Raw genomic sequence first — 22,660 nt, 5'->3', positions numbered from 1 at the left:
GAAGACCGTACTTTGACCTTTATTGGTTTACTTTTATAAATTTTGACTTGGATGGAGAGTTGTCTCATTGGCACTCATACCACATCTTCTTATATCTAATTACGTTTTGAAAATCGTGTACAGTAAAATTGGTATCGTATAAATGTTACTATTTAAATTTCAATTGGAGTAAACACTGAATTACTTTTAGGGCACAAACATAGTTAACACTAATTTAAGGTATCGAACGAGGATTATACATATTGTATCAAATACCGATAGGAGGAAATGCATATACATTCATCACAACACCGAGTGTGATAAAATATTTCTCCACTGTAACAGTTCAATTTATAAATTGATACCGCAAGGCTAATTTAAATCTAATGGTTACGCTCGAAATTGAAGAAATATTATACATCAACAGATATGGTGATGAAATCTGTTCCTCTACTAATTTTTTGTCAATATGAATGCGAATTTTATCTTTCTTTTTCAATGATTTGTAAAAAAAGTTTGCTCTTTCTGTGTGATAGCATCAACCATGGTAGTCTTTCTTCACGTTGTTGAAGTCGCAAGAGTGAAATACGAGGAAATTAAGTAAATCTAACGTCATAACGGAGTTTTGACTAATGAAGAACTGAGATCAAGCGAGCCGCATGTTGATTTAGAAAAAAAAATCTACTTTTCCAGGAAGGTTGAAATAGTTAGGAGCTAAAGGAATTTAAAATTATCAGTTCTTATTGCCATTATATGTATACTAGTAGCATATTCAGGAAAGAGATGTATATCAATTTTGAGTATACATGTATTACTTTTCAAAGTTCTAATTAAGAAGTTGTAAAAGAAATATTTTTTTATTTAAGGAATGACTTTAATATTTTTTTCTGTCTATGAAGAAATAACATAAAAAATGTGGTGCACACTGAATAACCCGCGTAACGGGTTGTTTTAAAGTGTGCACCACATTTTTGATGTTATTTCGAATAGACAGAAAAAAAATTACAGTCATTCCTTATAATTTAATTCTTAATTCTATTTTAAGCCGGAGTAAATCATGAAAAAAACGGTGATGATGTCACGGTCACATGACAAAATTATGTCTATGAGCTGATAGACAAAACACTGTCAGCCAATCAGAAGACGCGTTACATCCAAAATTAAGTTATTTACAAATATTGTATCTAACATCAATAGAAGGCAAAACATATACATTTCTCATCTCATCTAGTCTGATACGATATTTTTTTCAAATGACAAAAAAAAAATCAATTTTTCGATTTGATAACGAAAGGCTAATCAAATTGTAACCGTTATGACCGAGAGTGATTTAAGATTATACCGCACGAGATACGGTGTACGGAGTGATTTAAGATTATACCGCACGAGATACGGTGTACGGAGTGATTTAAGATTACACCGCACGAGATACGGTGTACGGAGTGATTTAAGATTATACCGCGCGAGATACGGTGTACGGAGTGATTTAAGATTATACCGCACGAGATACGGTGTACGGAGTGATTTAAGATTATACCGCACGAGATACGGTGTACGGAGTGATTTAAGATTATACCGCGCGAGATACGGTGTACGGAGTGATTTAAGATTATACCGGACGAGATACGGTGTACGGTGTTTTTGTTTTACCTATTTGTCTAGAAAACACAACTATACAAAATATCATACTAATTGAACCAGGGCTGCCAAGTCTCACGCTATTGCAATAGACTCACGCATTTTCATGCATATTTGGCGGCATTTTCCTTTGATCTATTGTTTTTTCTCTTTGATCTTTACAATTTTGGCCAAATCTCACGCATTTGCTTCATGAAAACTTGGCAGTACTGTAATTCACATATTGAATACAGGATTATTTCTCAATCCGTTAAAGCTCCATCTTCAGTTAAAATTATATAAAAAAAATTAACACAAAGAGATACATATATTGTATATAACGTGACAATTCTGTTCTGAAAAAAAAAACAGGAGTTCTCGTTCTATTAGGTGAAGAAGATTTAACAAAAATGGTGTACTGTTCTATTTTTGGATTTGATATTTCGGTGTCATGTGGATTACTGTTTTCTGAAACCTTTTGTATGTCACTGATCGCCGTGACATTTTTACTTCCTGATGAAATTATTACACCATACTCATATGGATTACAAGTAGTTCAGATTTAATATGCATTGACGTTGTTATTTTTAAGTACTTGTTTGAACCTCGAAACTCAAGGTTACCGTTACGCCTCCATCACATATGACAAAAGAATATTTGAAAATTGTCCTATAAACCTAGGTACAAAGAATGACATTGTAATTGTACAGTATCAGTGTAGAAAGTTTATTAAAAGGTAATATAAGTCATCATTTTAAAAATTAAACAACATTGTAAAAGCTCCTTCCGATATGGTATTTAGCTAGCACTGATTGTTTAAATAAAAAAATCTTAACATAAACAAATCAAGTTTTATCATTCAACATTAGATAATACATGATGCATATACCATGCCTGTATTCTGTAATATCATATAATTACATGCAAACCTTTATATCAGATGTATTATAAGAGTAGAAAGTGCAAGAGGTGATTATGTATCCGATATGAATACGTTTAATACGCCAGCGAACTTGTTTAACCCCGCCACATCCTGTATGTGCCTGTTCCAAGTCAGGAACCTGTAATTCAGTGGTTGTCGTTTGTTGCTGTATATCATATTTGTTTTTCGTTTATTATTTTGTGCATAACATAGGCCATAGGCTTTTTAACTTGAATTGTTATACTTTTGTAATTTTAATACCATGTATAGCATGTCTAAATTAAGGTATGATTTTTGCTCATTGTTGAAGGCCATACTTTGATCTATAATAGTTGCTAACTGCTACGTTATTTGGTGTTTGGTGGTGAATTTGTCTCGCTGTCAATCATAACATATTCTTATTTTTATATGTAAAATTCATTTTGTACTTTCCATTTTCAACAGAGTTTCCACAATCTAACACTACAAAAGTCTAAAAGTCTGAAAAGACCAGTTTTTGTCTTAATTTGCATGAACTTTTACTCGACATTCTTCAAAAGTATGACTTGTGTCTTAATTTTTCTTGACAAATTCTCATTTATATTAAATTTGTATGAAATTTACTCGACATATTCTCGACATTCTGAATATGGTCTTAAAATTTCTTGACAAATTCTTGACTTTTGAATACTGTCTTGAAATTTCTCGACATATTCTCGACATTCTTATTTTTTCTCAGTATGGCTTGATATATTCTGAACATTTTGAATCGTGTCTTAAATTTACTTGCAATTCTGAGTTTTACAAATCATGACCAATATTCATGATATAACTTTAATCTTTATTTCTCTTTATATGATATACTGTTGTTTCAAGTTGCACTTCTTTACAACAAAAATAAAAGTTGGGCATGTAAAATAATTGAAAATTTGGGTATATAAATATTTTTACAAATGCAAATATGGCTATGAAATCTAAAGTATAAAATAATTCAAATGTGGGTGTGTTGATATAAAACAATTTCAATGTGGGTTTTTAAATAATTACAAATTTTGATTCCTAAATCTTATAAATTAAATGATTCAAACCAATCATACTGTACACATATTTCATTCTACATTCATAATATTCAATGTTGATATGGTAAATAATTATTATACCAAAATGTGGTTTATATAAATAGCAAATTATGATGATATACAAATCATTCATTTAACAGAAGAAGAATTTGTGTAATGTCATCTGTTGGAATATATTAAGTATTACACATGGACAGGATGTTCCCCATAAAATTAAGGTATTCCACACCCCAGAGTACACGCAACTGTCAAATAGAAGTTATTGCTTTACCTGTAATCAGCCATACAACTTATCAGTTGACCGACCATGCCACTACAATTTAAAAAGTTTGTTGATAGATGAAAATGAAAATCATCATTTTGATGAAAAAAAATTGAATTGAAATGGATTTTCTTCATCAAAATTATGAAGTTAATTATTTTAACATAAAAACAAATTGAATAATTCCCAAAGATTAAAAGAAAATTATTATCTACTCCAGGAATAATAAAAAAAAAAATGTATTTATAATGGGTCCCACACAGACTTGCATAATATAGATCTAAACATTTTTTTCTTTTCAGGAAGGAGTTATCACAAATATTTATTTTTGATAAAAAAATTATAAAATTCAACACTCAAATTTGAATAAAAAATGTTTTTGGGTTGTTCTAAAAAATGAATAAGGTTTTTGAATCAAGATGGGAACAAATTCTTTGACCTAAACGAAAGCCCCCCCCCCTCTTTTTTTAGCCACACAAACCCAAAAGATGAATTGTGGGGTCCAAAAGAGATACAAGACACCTATTTTAGTAAAGCAAATTTGACTGGCAGTTTTGCGAACGGCAAAAATCTAAATGCTGTTTGTCAATACCTTTGACTTATATTCCAAGTGAAAACAATTACTTAAATGTTTAATAAAAATAAATCAAAATTAAACTACATGTGGGATTATTCAGGGTATTCCAACTTAGTTGCACCAAAAGGGTATCTTACTATACCAAATTAATCCTTGATTCTTCAAAGTTTAGTTTATCCATAATAAAAAGGAGTATACAACAGCAATAGAATGTCATAAACAGTGCAGAATAAGTCTGTTCACATTTCAGGCGAAATTTATACTGTTGAGATAGTGTCAAGACATATTTAAGACTGTCAAGAATGTGTCGAGACATATTCAGACACTATTTAGAATGTCAAGAATATGTCGAGACATATTCAGACATTATTAAGAATATCAAGAATATGTCAAGACAGATCGAGACAAATTTAAGACAGTCAAGAATTGGTCGAGACTAATCCAGACTCTTATCAGATGATACAGGAAGTGTCGAGAAATTTTAAGACAATGTTCATACTGTCAAGACACTTGTCAAGAAAAATCAAGAACCTTATTAGACAAATTCATACTATGTCAAGAATTTTTAAAAATTATTCAGACAAATTAAGAATGTCGAGTAAAAATTCATGCAAATTCAGACAAAAACTGGTCTTTTCAGACTCTTTGACTTTTGTAGTGTAACGAATGGTGAAATATATAAGTAAGTGAATCTTCACTGTACTGTTATAGAATTACATCTATGCATGCCATATTCGCATTTGGTCCCAGATTAGAAAAATAGGTAAATAGTCTGAAATATTTATTGTTGTTTACGTAAACAATGTTTTATAATTGAAAACCTTTTTTTTTTTAGATTTTCAAGTCAACAGGTATAGGTAATTCAGATGAATACAATTTTAATGTAATCTTAAACATTAAAAAATGTTTTGTTTTGTCGAATGTGTTATAGGTATGAGTATAGTTATACATGAATTAATTGTAAGAAACACGTTAATACAGTTTTATATGCAAGTTTTCACGCACATACTTACGTTTAGGAACGTGAATGATTTTACTTTTTTTTTTATTCGATCAATTTATGTGACCTTGACATCAGCGATGTTCTTCCCACGTATGAGTATGAGGACCACCTAACAGCTACCAAAGTGCCAACAATAACCAACAGCTAAGTACTATGGAAGGTACGGAAATCCTAAACACACGTATTTTTGTTTAGTTTGGCCTTACACAGTGTATTCAATAAATGATACTCGTAAGACCAACTAATAAACAATCGTAATTCACCTATTTTACCATCTTTTAAGCGGAAAGGTAAACATCCGTTATGTAACAAATTATGCAATATACATAACCGTATGCCAATCCCCAGATATTAAATGTCATATTGGAATATCAATGTTTATTGCGTCGTTGAATTTGGTTAAGTGTTTCATTTATGTATATCCAATTCTATTTTATTTATTATGAGAGAGAGAGAGAGAGAGAGAGAGAGAGAGAGAGAGAGAGAGGAGAAGGGGGACCAGTTTTGTTTGGAAGTTCACATTGCTCATGAAAAAGCAATTTACTAAAATAATCTGTACCACACAAGTCACCTGTATGTATAACTTATAATGTAGCTTTTTTTTTTGTAATAAATAAGATTGTAAAGAAACATGAGAATACATTGATATTTTAGTCTTTGATGCATAATTTTGCATTAGTTGTTATTGGCTTTGAACTAACTGTCAGTAACTGCGAGTACTCTCAGATCTGTGCGTCGTGTCTCTTTTGTAGTGGGGATGTATAAGTACCCTGCCACGTCCGGTCTGTGTTTTTGTTAGATGTATTTTTGTTTGCTTTGTATCGATCTGATGAGTTTATCCCTTTTCAACTGATTTTTGTAGTTTGTCCTTATGTTGTACTGTTACCACTGTCCAAAGTTAGGGAAAGGGTTGGCGCCTTCAAACTAGCTTAACCTCGCCAAATTATATATGTGCATTGTCCCAAGTCAAGAGCCTGATATTCAGTGGTTTTCGTTTGTTGCTGTATATCATATTTATTTTTCGTTCATTGTTTAAACATAAATCAGGCCATAAGCTTTCTTACTTGAATTGTTATACATTTGTCATTTCGGGGCCTTTTATAGCTGACTATGCGGTATGGGTTTTGCTCATTTTTGAAGGCCGTACGGTGACCTATAATTGATAGTTTCTATGTCATTTGGTCTCTTGTGGAGAGTTGTCTCATGGACAGTCATACCACATCTTCTTATTTTTACATCTACATGTATGTGTACAATTATTGTATGTTTTAAGATGACCTTTCGATTGATTAGTTGTTGTTTGCATCAGTGTTTGGGGAAACTTTTATTAACAAATGTAATAGAATACAAACTATTGTTACTAGTAATATAAAAATGTACAAAGTAACGATTAATTGAATCGTTAGTTTTTAAAGACAAAACAAATTAATGAACTATATATATTAATGTTATTAAATGTAATATGCAACTGTTCACCTTGTAAAAAACTAGCGTATGCATGCAAGTAAGTACCCAAATGTAATAGGTTGCTTTATATCAGGCGAAGAACAAATAAGCATTTAAAATTTATATTTCACTTGAGGGTACAAAAATGTTGTATGTAACTTTACATCTGGTGGAGAACTAACGTATGCATAAATGCAGTACAAAAATATACAAACACTCAACAAAGCTAGATGGATTTTTGTCTTGTAATTATCAATATAAGATTCAGCAAAAACCTATTGTCTAGGATTTTAGGATGTTCGCTCCTCTTGTTTAATTTTTTGTAAGATTTTCGGAATCATCTGGTTTTATCCATGTAGTGCCATAAACATTTTTGGCCGCTAACCCCTACTTTTCATTTCACTATTTTATTACATATAGTTTTAAAAGCCATATTTGAAAATCTTATAAAAATCCATGTTTTTTTACATAGTTTTTGAAAGAATAAAGGTACCACTGTTAAATGTATGAAAATTCTAGAGAGAATCATTTCCCGCCAATTTTTCAATGGCATACATCTGGAAAACAAAGACACGGACCCTTCATTTTTTTGTTTTTTTAGTTCCATTATTTATATACTATCAATTTATAAAAATCTTGTTATTTTGAAACAGAGTAGCGAACATCCTTAATATACAATATCGTCCTCCTTTCCTCGAAAGTTACATACCAAATAAGACTCATCACTGTGTTGCTTTTCTATGAGCAGCACGATGGGTGCAACAAGTGGATCTTCTTACCTATCCCGAGCTCATAGGATCAACCCTGGTTTTTGATGGGGTTCGTGTTGCTCGGTCTTTAGTTTTCTATGTTGTGTTTTGTATACTGTTGTTTGTCTTTTAATAGAGTGTCCAGAATGATATCCATTCTAAATATACATGTACATCAGACGAAAATAGATAAACAAAAATAGAATTCTTTTTTGGAAACGATTGGTCTTCATGTTATAAACTTTCAAAGGTATTTGTAAACCAGATTTGAATCGTTCTGGCTTCTGAATATTTTCAGTATCACCCAATAAAAACGAAAGTAAAACATACATATGTAATATAGACCTTTAATATAAAAGTAATAAACAAACTAAAAAATGATTGTTAAATTTTAAAAGGAAAAATTACATTAAATTAACCCTTGAGCAAAAATGTATACATCAGAAAAGAACAGAACATAACCGTTGTTAATGACAACTGTATCAGCTGAGCTGACGATGTTATTGGAGAAAACGAAATTACTCGACTGGTTCTCTTGCCATCTGCAGATCTGTAAATTTAAAAACTATGAGGTAAAAATACTTGTAATCAAAATACGAAGGTATTGTTTGAATATCAATTATACAACTATCTTAAACACAAAACGTGGATGTAAGTGACTATAGTTCACTGTACGAACTTTCTTAAAACTCCATACATTTTAGTCAATTATGAAAGGCCCCTACAGGACAAAATGCGTTCAGCACCTTTCAAGCAGCTTTCCTCGATGTATTCTTTTTTTATTTGCAACTGTGTTTTGTCATAAATTCTGCCTACACCTAAAACTGAAACATCTATATCAAACCAATATGAAATATGATAAGTTATGACTGACGATGAGACTATTCTAGAAAATAAGGTTAGCGCGAGCTACATGAACCAAAACCGAACAATGAAACCTTATGGATCAAAGCTGCTCTGTCATTTATTCAGAAAAAAAGTTTCTTAAAACTAATAAAGATCAAAATCTTCAACCACAATCTTTAGAAATTTGCAGTAACATATAAACTTTTGATGTTTCTAGGCTTTACACTTCTATTACTCATGATAAACTTAAAAGATGGAATACACCTTCTCATTAACCGCCTTTTCTACACACAATGGACATCGTAGATACACATTGCTTGTTTAGGTCAAGAAATATTACTTTGTAAAGAGCCACACTGATTCAAACAGCAAATACACAAAAACTGCTTTCATCAATATGCTGGACTATTTGATCGACGACACATTTGTTCAGTTGTTCTCAAAGACAAAAAAGCACGAAAAGGTGTTTTAATCTCACGTTCAAAAATATTGATGACTGATGACTGTTACTTGATTAACCACATCTGCTTCATATTACGATGGTTTCCTTGATATTGACACCGATCGACGACTTCCAACTCAAATCTATGATTAACGCGACGATTTCACGTTTTAATATCTTAGCATTAGTAAACCCTGTAGCACATCGTATGCTGTTTGTATATATTTGAATGAATACGTTATTTTGGTGCATCAACACACTATACAAATTGGACTACGATAAAATATGATGTCATTTTGACTTATTATAAGCAAACCCTCCCCCCCCCCCCCCCAAAAAAAAACAACAATGTTAATTGGGTGAAGAGGTACCAGTGAGGACTGTTTACCAAACAGAGACACTAACTCGTGGAAAATGTAAACGAAGGATACTTATTGTCATGTGCATTCAATTCCTGGTAACGACCTTAACTAATTTGTAAGGTTGCTGTGAAACCAAAATAAAATAAGTGAGGACACAATGTACAATATTATAAAAGGGTTAATGTTCTGCACTAAAGTTGAGAAATATTGTCCCTCGCAGTATATCATATTGCACTCGCAAGATCGCGATAAATGATAGTCTAACAATACTTCTCAATATATTCAATAATCCTAATCTATATTTTCGGGTCTTCCAAGTGCTTCATGAAACCGCTTTCTAAATTATCAACATCAATTTTATCAGCAAGCAATCAAATCCGGGCTTCAGAGCTGTTGTGAAACTATTTATCAAGGGGCCGTGTAAATCAGAGATTGAAACTAAAAAAATCAATCATTCGGTAGATAAGATACAATTTAAGTATATTTCCTCTTGCAATAGTATTAAAACATTTGACTTTTCTTTCCTCTACACAAATATTTTCTATTCAAAATTAAAAGACAAATCAAAAGAATTTGTCCTGCTTTGTTTACAAAAAAAAAAAAAAAAAAACCGAACGGGCAGCAACGATACAAATATCTTTTTTTAGAGAGGGATAAATCGTACTTCGTACAAAAGACCACTCTGATTCAAACATAACAACCTATGATACTGACATTATCAAGGTTCTTGATTTTTTGAATTATAACACATTTGTTACATTCGGTGTCCGCATAGGAACCAGCTGTGGTCCTCCTCTTGTCGACTTGTACCTTTATTTACATGAGGCAGACTTCATACAGCAGCTTTTTAGGAAGAATGAAAAGAAACTAGCTGTACCTTTTAAATTCACGTTACGCTATATAGATAATGTCCTCTCATTGAATAATTTAAAGTTTTGTAACTATATACATGTGTATTTTTGAACGCATCTATCCCATCCAACTTGACATAAAAGATACAACAGATACAGTCCACCTCAAATCTTGACTTGCATCTAGAAATTGACAAATAGGGTAGGTTGAGAACAAACTTTACAACAAGTTAGATGATTACAGCTTCCCAATTGTAAACTTTCTATTTCAAAGTAGCAACATTCCAGCAGCGCCTACATATAGAGAATATATTTACCAGTTTATGCCAGACATCAGAGCTTGCAATTAGGTCATCAATGCTCTTTAAATTCGTACTTTTAAATATTTTGGATTTGAGCGGTACTGATGAGTTTGTAGACGAACAGCGGATCTGGTGTACAAAATTTTAATCCTGGTATCTATCATGAGTTTATTCCTTTGATGATCTCCTTGTTATAGGTGTTGCTAATTACAACGAAGCTATTAAACCAAGAGTTTCAAGTGGTGAAGTTAAAGTCATCCCTTTTCAAAATTTTACAGACGCCATCACGAGTTAGTTGACGGTTATGAAATATCTGTCTTACAGATGACGAAGGATATGTTACAATTGTCGTAACCAAAATCCCGTTCTCTTTTCTACAAATGTGACCATCTGAATTAGACATATCATCGGGTTTATACTTACATGAGTAAAACGACCGGTTCCACATGTGAAGCAGGTTCTGCTTACACGTCCGGAGCACATGAGATCACCTCCTGATTTTTATTTGGTTTGTGTTGCTTAGTCTTTAGTTGTTCGTGTTGTGTTTTATAGACTGTTGTCTGTCTTCTGGTCGTTTTTCGTTTTTTTGCCAAGGTATTGTCTGCTCGTTTTATACTTATGAGTTTGACTATCCCTTAGGTATCTTGAGCCTTTATTTTATTTAAAAACAACGATAACTGATAGTTATTACAGTAATACATACTTTGTTCTTAGGAAGACAGGTGATCCTGTGTATAGTATCGTTCCATTATTCCACGTCTGAGAGTTGGTGCTAAACTCTACACTCAGTCCTGGGAAAGCTGTGTTGAATTTGATCTCGTCACCTTCTAGACTGCAAACAATTAGGTAAATTAACTTAGTATGACTTTGTAGTTTTATACGTATATATTACAAAATGTATGCACTACCGTCTGTTGGGTATTGTTATAAGCGTTTATATTGTAAAATATTATAAACTGACCTCTTACAAGTAGCCATCTTCTGTTTGTTTTATTCTTGTTTAATTTTGTTCTACTTAGATGACAATTTTGTGTACACATTATAAATTATATCCAACAATTTTTCTTCATCGAAAGCATTTTACTGGTTGAATACATTTCTTCAGGCCAACGATAATGGTAAATGACAGATTATTTTACTTTGTAAAAGTAATATACCAGAGAGCAAGATTAGTTTTTAGCTACTGCTCTTTTACTAAATAGGATAATGTGTTCCAATTCCCATTATTTTAAAGCAGAGCTTAGGACATATAACTAAGCTTCTTTTGTAATAAATTAATACATAAGCTTCTTTTGTAATAAATTAATACACAAGTATATTTGTATTGCTATACCATAGAGTTATGAACACTCATGGTCATATACTTTTCCGCTACTTATAAATGTTGCCATTGCACAAGGTCATGCTTATCACAGACTGTTAATGACGTCTTCAACGTAAATCCGTTCGATTAGTACTGTTCGATATGTTAGTCTTGGATAAAATGATATATAGTTATTCATAAATTGTATATGCTTTGAACAAGCTAGCGGTAACTGAGAATACTAGGAGATTGGTAAAATGTCTCTTTTGTCATTTCCTTAGTCGTTTTGTGATTCGAGCCGGTCTAAAGAGTCAAGTCCTTACCAACTAAATTTAATGGTTTGTACATTTCTCGTGCTGTAACACCATTGTACGGTTTTAAGGTGTATACTGTGCGCTCGAAAACACTTGAACCCCGTCACATTCTTTATAAGTTTCAACATAATTGTATTTGCTAAATCTAAGCAAAATGGATAAGACACAAATAAATCATACTTATTAAGTCTTCTCCATTATGAAATATATATATATATATATATATATAAACACCAAGTTTATTGGACTATAATTGAAAAAAAAAAGAAGCAAAGGTTAAGAAATGAGGGGAAAATTCAGACTAAATTATAAATATTGTTTTGGGAGGAATTCTATTGTTTATTCTACATTTTGTTTGTTCAAGTTACTGACTTTGGTCCAGGTTCTATATGTTTGTTATGAGTAAGTTACATATCTTGAAACCTGGAAATAGACTTTGTTCTTTTTTATACTAAGTTTATATAACCTAAGGTTTGAGAGTAATGGACCCTGTACCTAGATCGACATTTGATGACAAGTGGCAAAGCACCTATATTCTGTATTTTATTATACAAGTAATAATGAATTAGCATGCCTTGCTTGCAAGGGAATATTTCATCTAATCTTTAATTTATGAATGCGTTACATACCTTGCTTCAGTCGGTGAAGAAAATCTTAACTTTATTCTAATATATATGAGTAAGCTATATACCTTACTCCTGGGGAAGGGATTCTTTACTTTATTCTATTGAGTAAGCTACATAACATCCATCTGGGAAAGGGATTCTTTACTTAATTCTATTGAGTAAGCTACATACCTTCCATCTTTGAAAGGGAATCTTTACTTTGTTCTATTGAGTAAGCTACATCCCTTCCATCTTGGAAAGGGAATCTTTACTTTGTTCTATTGAGTAAGCTTCATACCTTTTTGTTCTATTGAGTAAGCTTCATACCTTCCATCTTGGAAAGGGAATCTTTACTTTGTTCTATTCAGTAAGCTTCATCCCTTCCATCTTGGAAAGGAAATCTTTACTTTGTTCTATTGAGTAAGCTTCATACCTTCCATCTTGGAAAGGGAATCTTTACTTTGTTCTATTGAGTAAGCTTCATACCTTCCATCTGGGAAAGGGATTGAGTAGGCTACATACCTTACTCTTGGGAAAGGGATTCGTTATTTTATTCTATTTAGTAAGCTACAATATATATATATATATATAATAAGGAGATGTGGTATGATTGCCAATGAGACAACTATTCATCAAAGTTCAAATGAGGTGGATGTAAGCAATTATAAGCAACCGTACGACCGTTAACAATGAGAAAAACCCATACAAGCCTTCCTCCTCGGGAAAGGGATTCTTTAATTTATTCTATCGAGTAAACCACATGCCTCACTCCTGGGGAAGGGATTCTTGACTTTATTCAATGAGTAATCTACATACCTTCCTCCTGAGGAAGGGATTCTTCACTTTATTCTATTGAGTAAGCTACATGCCTTCCTCCTGGGAAAGGGATTTTGTACTTTATTCTATTGAGTAAGCTACATGCCTTCCTCCTGTGAAAGGGATTTTGTACTGTATTCTATTGAGTAATCTACATACCTTCCTCCTGGGAAAGGGATTTTGTACTGTATTCTATTGAGTAAGCTACATGCCTTCCTCCTGGGAAAGGGATTTTGTACTGTATTCTATTGCGTAATCTACATACCTTCCTCCTGGGAAAGGGATTTTGTACTGTATTCTATTGAGTAAGCTACATGCCTTCCTCCTGGGAAAGGGATTTTGTACTGTATTCTATTGAGTAATCTACATACCTTCCTCCTGGGAAAGGGATTTTGTACTGTATTCTATTGAGTAAGCTACATGCCTTCCTCCTGGGAAAGGGATTTTGTACTTTATTCTATTGAGTAAGCTACATGCCTTTCTCCTGGGAAAGGGATTTTGTACTGTATTCTATTGATTAAGCTACATGCCTTCCTCCTGGGAAAGGGATTTTGTACTGTATTCTATTGAGTAAGATACATGCCTTCCTCCTGGGAAAGGGATTTTGTACTTTATTCTATTGAGTAAGATACATGCCTTCCTCCTGGGAAAGGGATTTTGTACTGTATTCTATTGAGTAAGATACATACCTTCCTCCTGGGAAAGGGATTTTGTACTTTATTCTATTGAGTAAGCTACATGCCTTCCTCCTGGGAAAGGGATTTTGTACTGTATTCTATTGAGTAAGATACATGCCTTCCTCCTGGGAAAGGGGTTTTGTACTTTATTCTATTGAGTAAGCTACATGCCTTCCTCCTGGGAAAGGGGTTTTGTACTGTATTCTATTGAGTAAGCTACATGCCTTCCTCCTGGGAAAGGGATTTTGTACTTTATTCTATTGAGTAAGCTACATGCCTTCCTCCTGTGAAAGGGATTTTGTACTGTATTCTATTGAGTAATCTACATACCTTCCTCCTGGGAAAGGGATTTTGTACTGTATTCTATTGAGTAAGCTACATGCCTTCCTCCTGGGAAAGGGATTTTGTACTGTATTCTATTGCGTAATCTACATACCTTCCTCCTGGGAAAGGGATTTTGTACTGTATTCTATTGAGTAAGCTACATGCCTTCCTCCTGGGAAAGGGATTTTGTACTGTATTCTATTGAGTAATCTACATACCTTCCTCCTGGGAAAGGGATTTTGTACTGTATTCTATTGAGTAAGCTACATGCCTTCCTCCTGGGAAAGGGATTTTGTACTTTATTCTATTGAGTAAGCTACATGCCTTCCTCCTGGGAAAGGGATTTTGTACTGTATTCTATTGATTAAGCTACATGCCTTCCTCCTGGGAAAGGGATTTTGTACTGTATTCTATTGAGTAAGATACATGCCTTCCTCCTGGGAAAGGGATTTTGTACTTTATTCTATTGAGTAAGATACATGCCTTCCTCCTGGGAAAGGGATTTTGTACTGTATTCTATTGAGTAAGATACATACCTTCCTCCTGGGAAAGGGATTTTGTACTTTATTCTATTGAGTAAGCTACATGCCTTCCTCCTGGGAAAGGGATTTTGTACTGTATTCTATTGAGTAAGATACATGCCTTCCTCCTGGGAAAGGGGTTTTGTACTTTATTCTATTGAGTAAGCTACATGCCTTCCTCCTGGGAAAGGGGTTTTGTACTGTATTCTATTGAGTAAGCTACATGCCTTCCTCCTGGGAAAGGGATTTTGTACTTTATTCTATTGAGTAAGATACATGCCTTCCTCCTGGGAAAGGGATTTTGTACTTTATTCTATTGAGTAAGATACATGCCTTCCTCCTGGGAAAGGGATTTTGTTCTTTATTCTATTGAGTAAGCTACATGCCTTCCTCCTGGGAAAGGGATTTTGTTCTTTATTCTATTGAGTAAGCTACAAGCCTTCCTCCTGGGAAAGGGATTTTGTACTTTATTCTATTGAGTAAGATACATGCCTTCCTCCTGGGAAAGGGATTTTGTTCTTTATTCTATTGAGTAAGCTACATGCCTTCCTCCTGGGAAAGGGATTTTGTACTTTATTCTATTGAGTAAGATACATGCCTTCCTCTTGGAAAGGGATTTTGTTCTTTATTCTATTGAGTAAGCTACATGCCTTCCTCCTGGGAAAGGGATTTTGTACTTTATTCTATTGAGTGAGCTACATGCCTTCCTCCTGGGAAAGGGATTCTTCACTTTATTCTATTGAGTAAGCTACATGCCTTCCTCCTGGGAAAGGGATTTTGTTCTTTATTCTATTGAGTAAGCTACATGCCTTCCTCCTGGGAAAGGGATTTTGTACTTTATTCTATTGAGTAAGATACATGCCTTCCTCTTGGAAAGGGATTTTGTTCTTTATTCTATTGAGTAAGCTACATGCCTTCCTCCTGGGAAAGGGGTTTTGTACTTTATTCTATTGAGTAGGCTATATGCCTTCCTCCTGGGAAAGGGATTTTGTATTTTATTCTATTGAGTAATCTACATACCTTCCTCCTGTGGAAGGGATTTTGTACTGTATTCTATTGAGTAAGCTACATACCTTCCTCCTGGGAAAGGGGTTTTGTACTTTATTCTATTGAGTAATCTACATACCTTCCTCCTGTGGAAGGGATTGTGTACTGTATTCTATTGAGTAAGCTACATACCTTCCTCCTGGGAAAGGGGTTTTGTATTTTATTCTATTGAGTAAGCTACATACCTTCCTCCTGGGAAAGGGATTCTTCACTTTATTCTATTGAGTAAGCTACATGCCTTCCTCCTGGGAAAGGGATTTTGTACTTTATTCTATTGAGTAAGCTACATACCTTCTTTCTGTGAAAGGGATTTTGTACTGTATTCTATTGAGTAAGCTACATGCCTTCTTTCTGTGAAAGGGATTTTGTACTGTATTCTATTGAGTAAGCTACATACCTTCTTTCTGTGAAAGGGATTTTGTACTTTATTCTAATGAGTAAGCTACATGCCTTCTTTCTGTGAAAGGGATTTTGTACTGTATTCTATTGAGTAAGCTACATGCCTTCCTCCTGGGAAAGGGATTTTGTACTTTATTCTATTGAGTAAGCTACAAGCCTTCCTCCTGGGAAAGGGATTTTGTACTGTATTCTATTGAGTAAGCTACATGCCTTCCTCCTGGGAAAGGGATTTTGTACTTTATTCTATTGAGTAAGCTACAAGCCTTCCTCATGGGAAAGGGATTTTGTACTGTATTCTATTGAGTAAGCTACATGCCTTCCTCCTGGGAAAGGGATTTTGTACTTTATTCTATTGAGTAAGATACATGCCTTCTTCCTGGGAAAGGGATTTTGTACTTTATTCTATTGAGTAAGCTACATGCCTTCCTCATGGGAAAGGGGTTTTGTACTGTATTCTATTAAGTAAGCTACAAGCCTTCCTCCTGGGAAAGGGATTTTGTACTTTATTCTATTAAGCTACATGCCTTCTTTCTGTGAAAGGGATTTTGTACTTTATTCTATTGAGTAAGATACATGCCTTCCTCCTGGGAAAGGGATTTTGTACTGTATTCTATTGAGTAAGATACATGCCTTCCTCCTGGGAAAGGGATTTTGTACTTTATTCTATTGAGTAAGCTACAAGCCTTCCTCCTGGGAAAGGGATTTTGTACTGTATTCTATCGAGTAAGCTACATGCCTTCTTTCTGTGAAAGGGATTTTGTACTGTATTCTATTGAGTAAGCTACATGCCTTCCTCCTGGGAAAGGGATTTTGTACTTTATTCTATTGAGTAAGATACATGCCTTCCTCCTGGGAAAGGGGTTTTGTACTGTATTCTATTGAGTAAGATACATGCCTTCCTCCTGGGAAAGGGATTTTGTACTGTATTCTATTGAGTAAGATACATGCCTTCCTCCTGGGAAAGGGATTTTGTACTTTATTCTATTGAGTAGGCTACATGCCTTCCTCCTGGGAAAGGGATTTTGTATTTTATTCTATTGAGTAATCTACATACCTTCCTCCTGTGGAAGGGATTTTGTACTGTATTCTATTGAGTAAGCTACATACCTTCCTCCTGGGAAAGGGGTTTTGTACTTTATTCTATTGAGTAATCTACATACCTTCCTCCTGTGGAAGGGATTTTGTACTGTATTCTATTGAGTAAGCTACATACCTTCCTCCTGGGAAAGGGGTTTTGTATTTTATTCTATTGAGTAAGCTACATGCCTTCCTCCTGGGAAAGGGATTTTGTACTGTATTCTATTGAGTAAGCTACATACCTTCTTTCTGTGAAAGGGATTTTGTACTGTATTCTATTGAGTAAGCTACATGCCTTCCTCCTGGGAAAGGGATTTTGTACTTTATTCTATTGAGTAAGCTACATGCCTTCCTCCTGGTAAGGGATTTTGTACTGTATTCTATTGAGTAAGCTTCAAGCCTTCCTCCTGGGAAAGGGATTTTGTACTGTATTCTATTGAGTAAGCTACATGCCTTCTTTCTGTGAAAGGGATTTTGTACTGTATTCTATTGAGTAAGCTACATACCTTCTTTCTGTGAAAGGGATTTTGTACTTTATTATAATGAGTAAGCTACATGCCTTCTTTCTGTGAAAGGGATTTTGTACTGTATTCTATTGAGTAAGCTACATGCCTTCCTCCTGGGAAAGGGATTTTGTACTTTATTCTATTGAGTAAGCTACAAGCCTTCCTCCTGGGAAAGGGATTTTGTACTGTATTCTATTGAGTAAGCTACATGCCTTCCTCCTGGGAAAGGGATTTTGTACTTTATTCTATTGAGTAAGCTACATGCCTTCCTCCTGGGAAAGGGATTTTGTACTGTATTCTATTGAGTAAGCTACATGCCTTTCTCCTGGGAAAGGGATTTTGTACTTTATTCTATTGAGTAAGCTTCATGCCTTCCTCCTGGGAAAGGGATTTTGTACTTTATTCTATTGAGTAAGCTACAAGCCTTCCTCCTGGGAAAGGGATTTTGTACTTTATTCTATTGAGTAAGCTACATGCCTTCTTTCTGTGAAAGGGATTTTGTACTGTATTCTATTGAGTAAGCTACATGCCTTCCTCCTGGGAAAGGGATTTTGTACTTTATTCTATTGAGTAAGATACATGCCTTCCTCCTGGGAAAGGGATTTTGTACTTTATTCTATTGAGTAAGCTACATGCCTTCCTCCTGGGAAAGGGGTTCTGTACTGTATTCTATTGAGTAAGCTACAAGCCTTCCTCCTGGGAAAGGGATTTTGTACTTTATTCTATTAAGCTACATGCCTTCTTTCTGTGAAAGGGATTTTGTACTTTATTCTATTGAGTAAGATACATGCCTTCCTCCTGGGAAAGGGATTTTGTACTGTATTCTATTGAGTAAGAGACATGCCTTCCTCCTGGGAAAGGGATTTTGTACTTTATTCTATTGAGTAAGCTACAAGCCTTCCTCCTGGGAAAGGGATTTTGTACTGTATTCTATTGAGTAAGCTACATGCCTTCCTCCTGGGAAAGGGATTTTGTACTGTATTCTATTGAGTAAGATACATGCCTTCCTCCTGGGAAAGGGATTTTGTACTGTATTCTATTGAGTAAGATACATGCCTTCCTCCTGGGAAAGGGATTTTGTACTGTATTCTATTGAGTAAGCTTCAAGCCTTCCTCCTGGGAAAGGGATTTTGTACTGTATTCTATTGAGTGAGTAAGCTACATGCCTTCTTTCTGTGAAAGGGATTTTGTACTGTATTCTATTGAGTAAGCTACAAGCCTTCCTCCTGGGAAAGGGATTTTGTACTTTATTCTATTAAGCTACATGCCTTCTATCTGTGAAAGGGATTTTGTACTTTATTCTATTGAGTAAGATACATGCCTTCCTCCTGGGAAAGGGATTTTGTACTTTATTCTATTAAGCTACATGCCTTCTATCTGTGAAAGGGATTTTGTACTTTATTCTATTGAGTAAGATACATGCCTTCCTCCTGGGAAAGGGATTTTGTACTGTATTCTATTGAGTAAGCTACATGCCTTCCTCCTGGGAAAGGGATTTTGTACTTTATTCTATTGAGTAAGATACATGCCTTCCTCCTGGGAAAGGGATTTTGTACTGTATTCTATTGAGTAAGCTACATGCCTTCCTCCTGGGAAAGGGATTTTGTACTTTATTCTATTGAGTAAGATACATGCCTTCCTCCTGGGAAAGGGGTTTTGTACTGTATTCTATTGAGTAAGATACATGCCTTCCTCCTGGGAAAGGGATTTTGTACTGTATTCTATTGAGTAAGATACATGCCTTCCTCCTGTGGAAAGGGATTTTGTACTGTATTCTATTGAGTAAGATACATGCCTTCCTCCTGGGAAAGGGATTTTGTACTTTATTCTATTAAGCTACATGCCTTCCTCCTGGGAAAGGGATTTTGTACTTTATTCTATTGAGTAAGATACATGCCTTCCTCCTGGGAAAGGGATTTTGTACTTTATTCTATTAAGCTACATGCCTTCCTCCTGGGAAAGGGATTTTGTACTTTATTCTATTAAGCTACATGCCTTCCTCCTGGGAAAGGGATTTTGTACTTTATTCTATTAAGCTACATGCCTTCCTCCTGGGAAAGGGATTTTGTACTGTATTCTATTGAGTAAGATACATGCCTTCCTCCTGGGAAAGGGATTTTGTACTGTATTCTATTGAGTAAGATACATGCCTTCCTCCTGGGAAAGGGATTTTGTACTGTATTCTATTGAGTAAGATACATGCCTTCCTCCTGTGGAAAGGGATTTTGTACTGTATTCTATTGAGTAAGATACATGCCTTCCTCCTGGGAAAGGGATTTTGTACTTTATTCTATTAAGCTACATGCCTTCCTCCTGGGAAAGGGATTTTGTACTTTATTCTATTAAGCTACATGCCTTCCTCCTGGGAAAGGGATTTTGTACTTTATTCTATTAAGCTACATGCCTTCCTCCTGGGAAAGGGATTTTGTACTGTATTCTATTGAGTAAGATACATGCCTTCCTCCTGGGAAAGGGATTTTGTACTGTATTCTATTGAGTAAGCTACAAGCCTTCCTCCTGGGAAAGGGATTTTGTTCTTTATTCTATTGAGTAAGCTTCAAGCCTTCCTCCTGGGAAAGGGATTTTGTACTGTATTCTATTGAGTAAGATACATGCCTTCCTCCTGGGAAAGGGATTCTTCACTTTATTCTATTGAGTAAGCTACATGCCTTCCTCCTGGGAAAGGGATTTTGTACTGTATTCTATTGAGTAAGCTACATGCCTTCCTCCTGTGAAAGGGATTCTTCACTTTATTCTATTGAGTAAGCTACATGCATTCCTCCTGGGAAAGGGATTTTGTACTGTATTCTATTGAGTAAGCTACATGCCTTCCTCCTGTGAAAGGGATTTTGTACTGTATTCTATTGAGTAAGCTACATGCCTTCCTCCTGGGAAAGGGATTTTGTACTGTATTCTATTGAGTAAGCTACATGCCTTCCTCCTGTGGAAGGACTCCTTTAATTTATTCTATTGAGTAAGCTACGTACCTTACTGCTGGGGAATTTTATATTTTATTCTATTATTTGAGTAAGCTACATACCTTCCTCCTGGGGGTGGATTCTTTACTTTAATTTATTATATATAAAAGCTACATACCTTAATCCTATAAGGAATGGATTCTTTACTTTATTATTTTATGTATGAGTAAGCTACATAAATTTCTTGATTTTATTCTACAATATCTGAGTGGGCTACATACCTTTCACCGGGGGATTACGTACTTTATTCTACAATATTTGAGAGGGCTATATATCTTCTTCCTGGAGAGGGATATACATGTGTGTATGAGTAAACTACATACCTTCCGCCTGGGGGAGGGATTCTGTACTTAATTCCCATGCTATCCAGTCGGTTTAATTCCTTCTTGCCTAATGTTTCTGCAAAATTATCCCAATCATTGTTCATATCCCTGTTTCGTTTTGTTTTGTCACCAACAGTTTCCCATGGTGCTTTGTACCAGGCCCGTTCTGCCAAGGCCAGTAATCTTGGAAAAACCATATAATAAAAGTTATCTTCACTTAATATCGTCTCCGACCAAAGATGACCTTGCATTCCTAATAATAGAAGATTATTTTAATATCAGCTTTAGAAGGATATATTAGCACAAATCTACAACATCAGAGTACAGATCAGATATAGTATATGTTTCGTACATCTAACCAAAAAATGAATACATTTAATTTTTTGAACATGGATCATAGATATAAAAAAATACGTTCGCAAAATCATCTGTTGCCATAGACACAGGTCTCTGATATGCAAGATTCACTGTTGAGCGGTCAAAGTACGTAATTGTGTTTTACTGTGCAAGTGAAGTTACAAGTAGCCTTAACACTTTTCGCAGCTGTATCTGAATTTTTTTTTTTTTTAAGTCTTAAAAATTGATAGCAAATGAATAAAGAAACTAAAACAGCAGAAAAGAATGAAGACTCTTGTCCGTGTTTTTTGGATATAAGCAATTGAAAATTTGACGGGAAATGATTCTATAATGATTTTTTATACATTCAACATTGGGACATTTTTTCTTTTAAAATCTATGAACAAATAACAAGGATTTCATAAATTTTCAAAAAATGTATGTTTTGTCAATTAACGTTACAATGTAACTCAAGGCAATATCAAAGAAATACATACCAGCTATGTTTTCTGGTTCTTGTAACGAAGGACATTTCTTGTCATTTACACCGCAGACATCAGATTTACTTAGAGGATCTCCCATTCGAGTTACATCTATGTTTTCATATAAGTTATCCGGAAGGAATCTAAATGATTTGTAAGAGTCGGTAAATCTCGGGGCCCAATACAATCCCCTCTCTTCTGGATCAGGTTCGTAAGGATGATCAAAATATAAATGAGTTGCATGTGACATTATAACCTACAAAATACAAAACCAATGTATCTGTTATACGAATACTGTAACTGAAAAAGACGAGAGGATCTGTCTGGTTAGGGTTTAAAGAATAGAGAATAATAAGTAAATTATGCAGAATAAAGGGTCAACAAAATGATTTTTAAGAGAAAAATGGACCAATACATATAGAATAGAAAATAATAAGGTGGTAAATTATAAAGAGGAGAGAAAAGTAGGCCAAAATCATAAAGAATAGAAAATATTTGGCCAAAAATAAAGTGAATAGAGAAAAATGGGCCAAAAT

At 34.4% G+C, this 22,660-nt stretch overlaps 1 protein-coding gene across 2 annotated transcripts in view; it reads right to left on the bottom strand.

The window, feature by feature from the left end:
- Nucleotides 1–22,660, bottom strand: part of LOC127731726 (beta-hexosaminidase-like) — a 130,091-nt gene that overhangs the window by 85,199 nt on the left and 22,232 nt on the right. Inside the window, exons 5-8 of one of the 2 annotated variants that reach the window (XM_052240566.1) lie at nucleotides 22,140–22,380; nucleotides 21,307–21,559; nucleotides 11,120–11,248; nucleotides 7,945–8,163 (exon numbers count right to left, since the gene is read on the bottom strand). In XM_052240566.1, the coding sequence (XP_052096526.1) occupies nucleotides 8,028–8,163; nucleotides 11,120–11,248; nucleotides 21,307–21,559; nucleotides 22,140–22,380 (759 nt within the window). In that variant the 3' untranslated portion in view covers nucleotides 7,945–8,027. Of the gene's footprint in view, nucleotides 1–7,944; nucleotides 8,164–11,119; nucleotides 11,249–21,306; nucleotides 21,560–22,139; nucleotides 22,381–22,660 lie in introns of those variants that run through there. The other variant, XM_052240567.1, reaches the window with a different exon arrangement.

This window comes from Mytilus californianus, unplaced genomic scaffold (assembly GCF_021869535.1).
Source record: "Mytilus californianus isolate M0D057914Y unplaced genomic scaffold, xbMytCali1.0.p SCAF_20, whole genome shotgun sequence".
Classification (NCBI taxonomy): domain Eukaryota; kingdom Metazoa; phylum Mollusca; class Bivalvia; order Mytilida; family Mytilidae; genus Mytilus; species Mytilus californianus.
The sequence above is the reverse complement of the archived record's forward strand: the minus strand, read 5'-3'. Positions and strand labels throughout refer to the sequence as shown.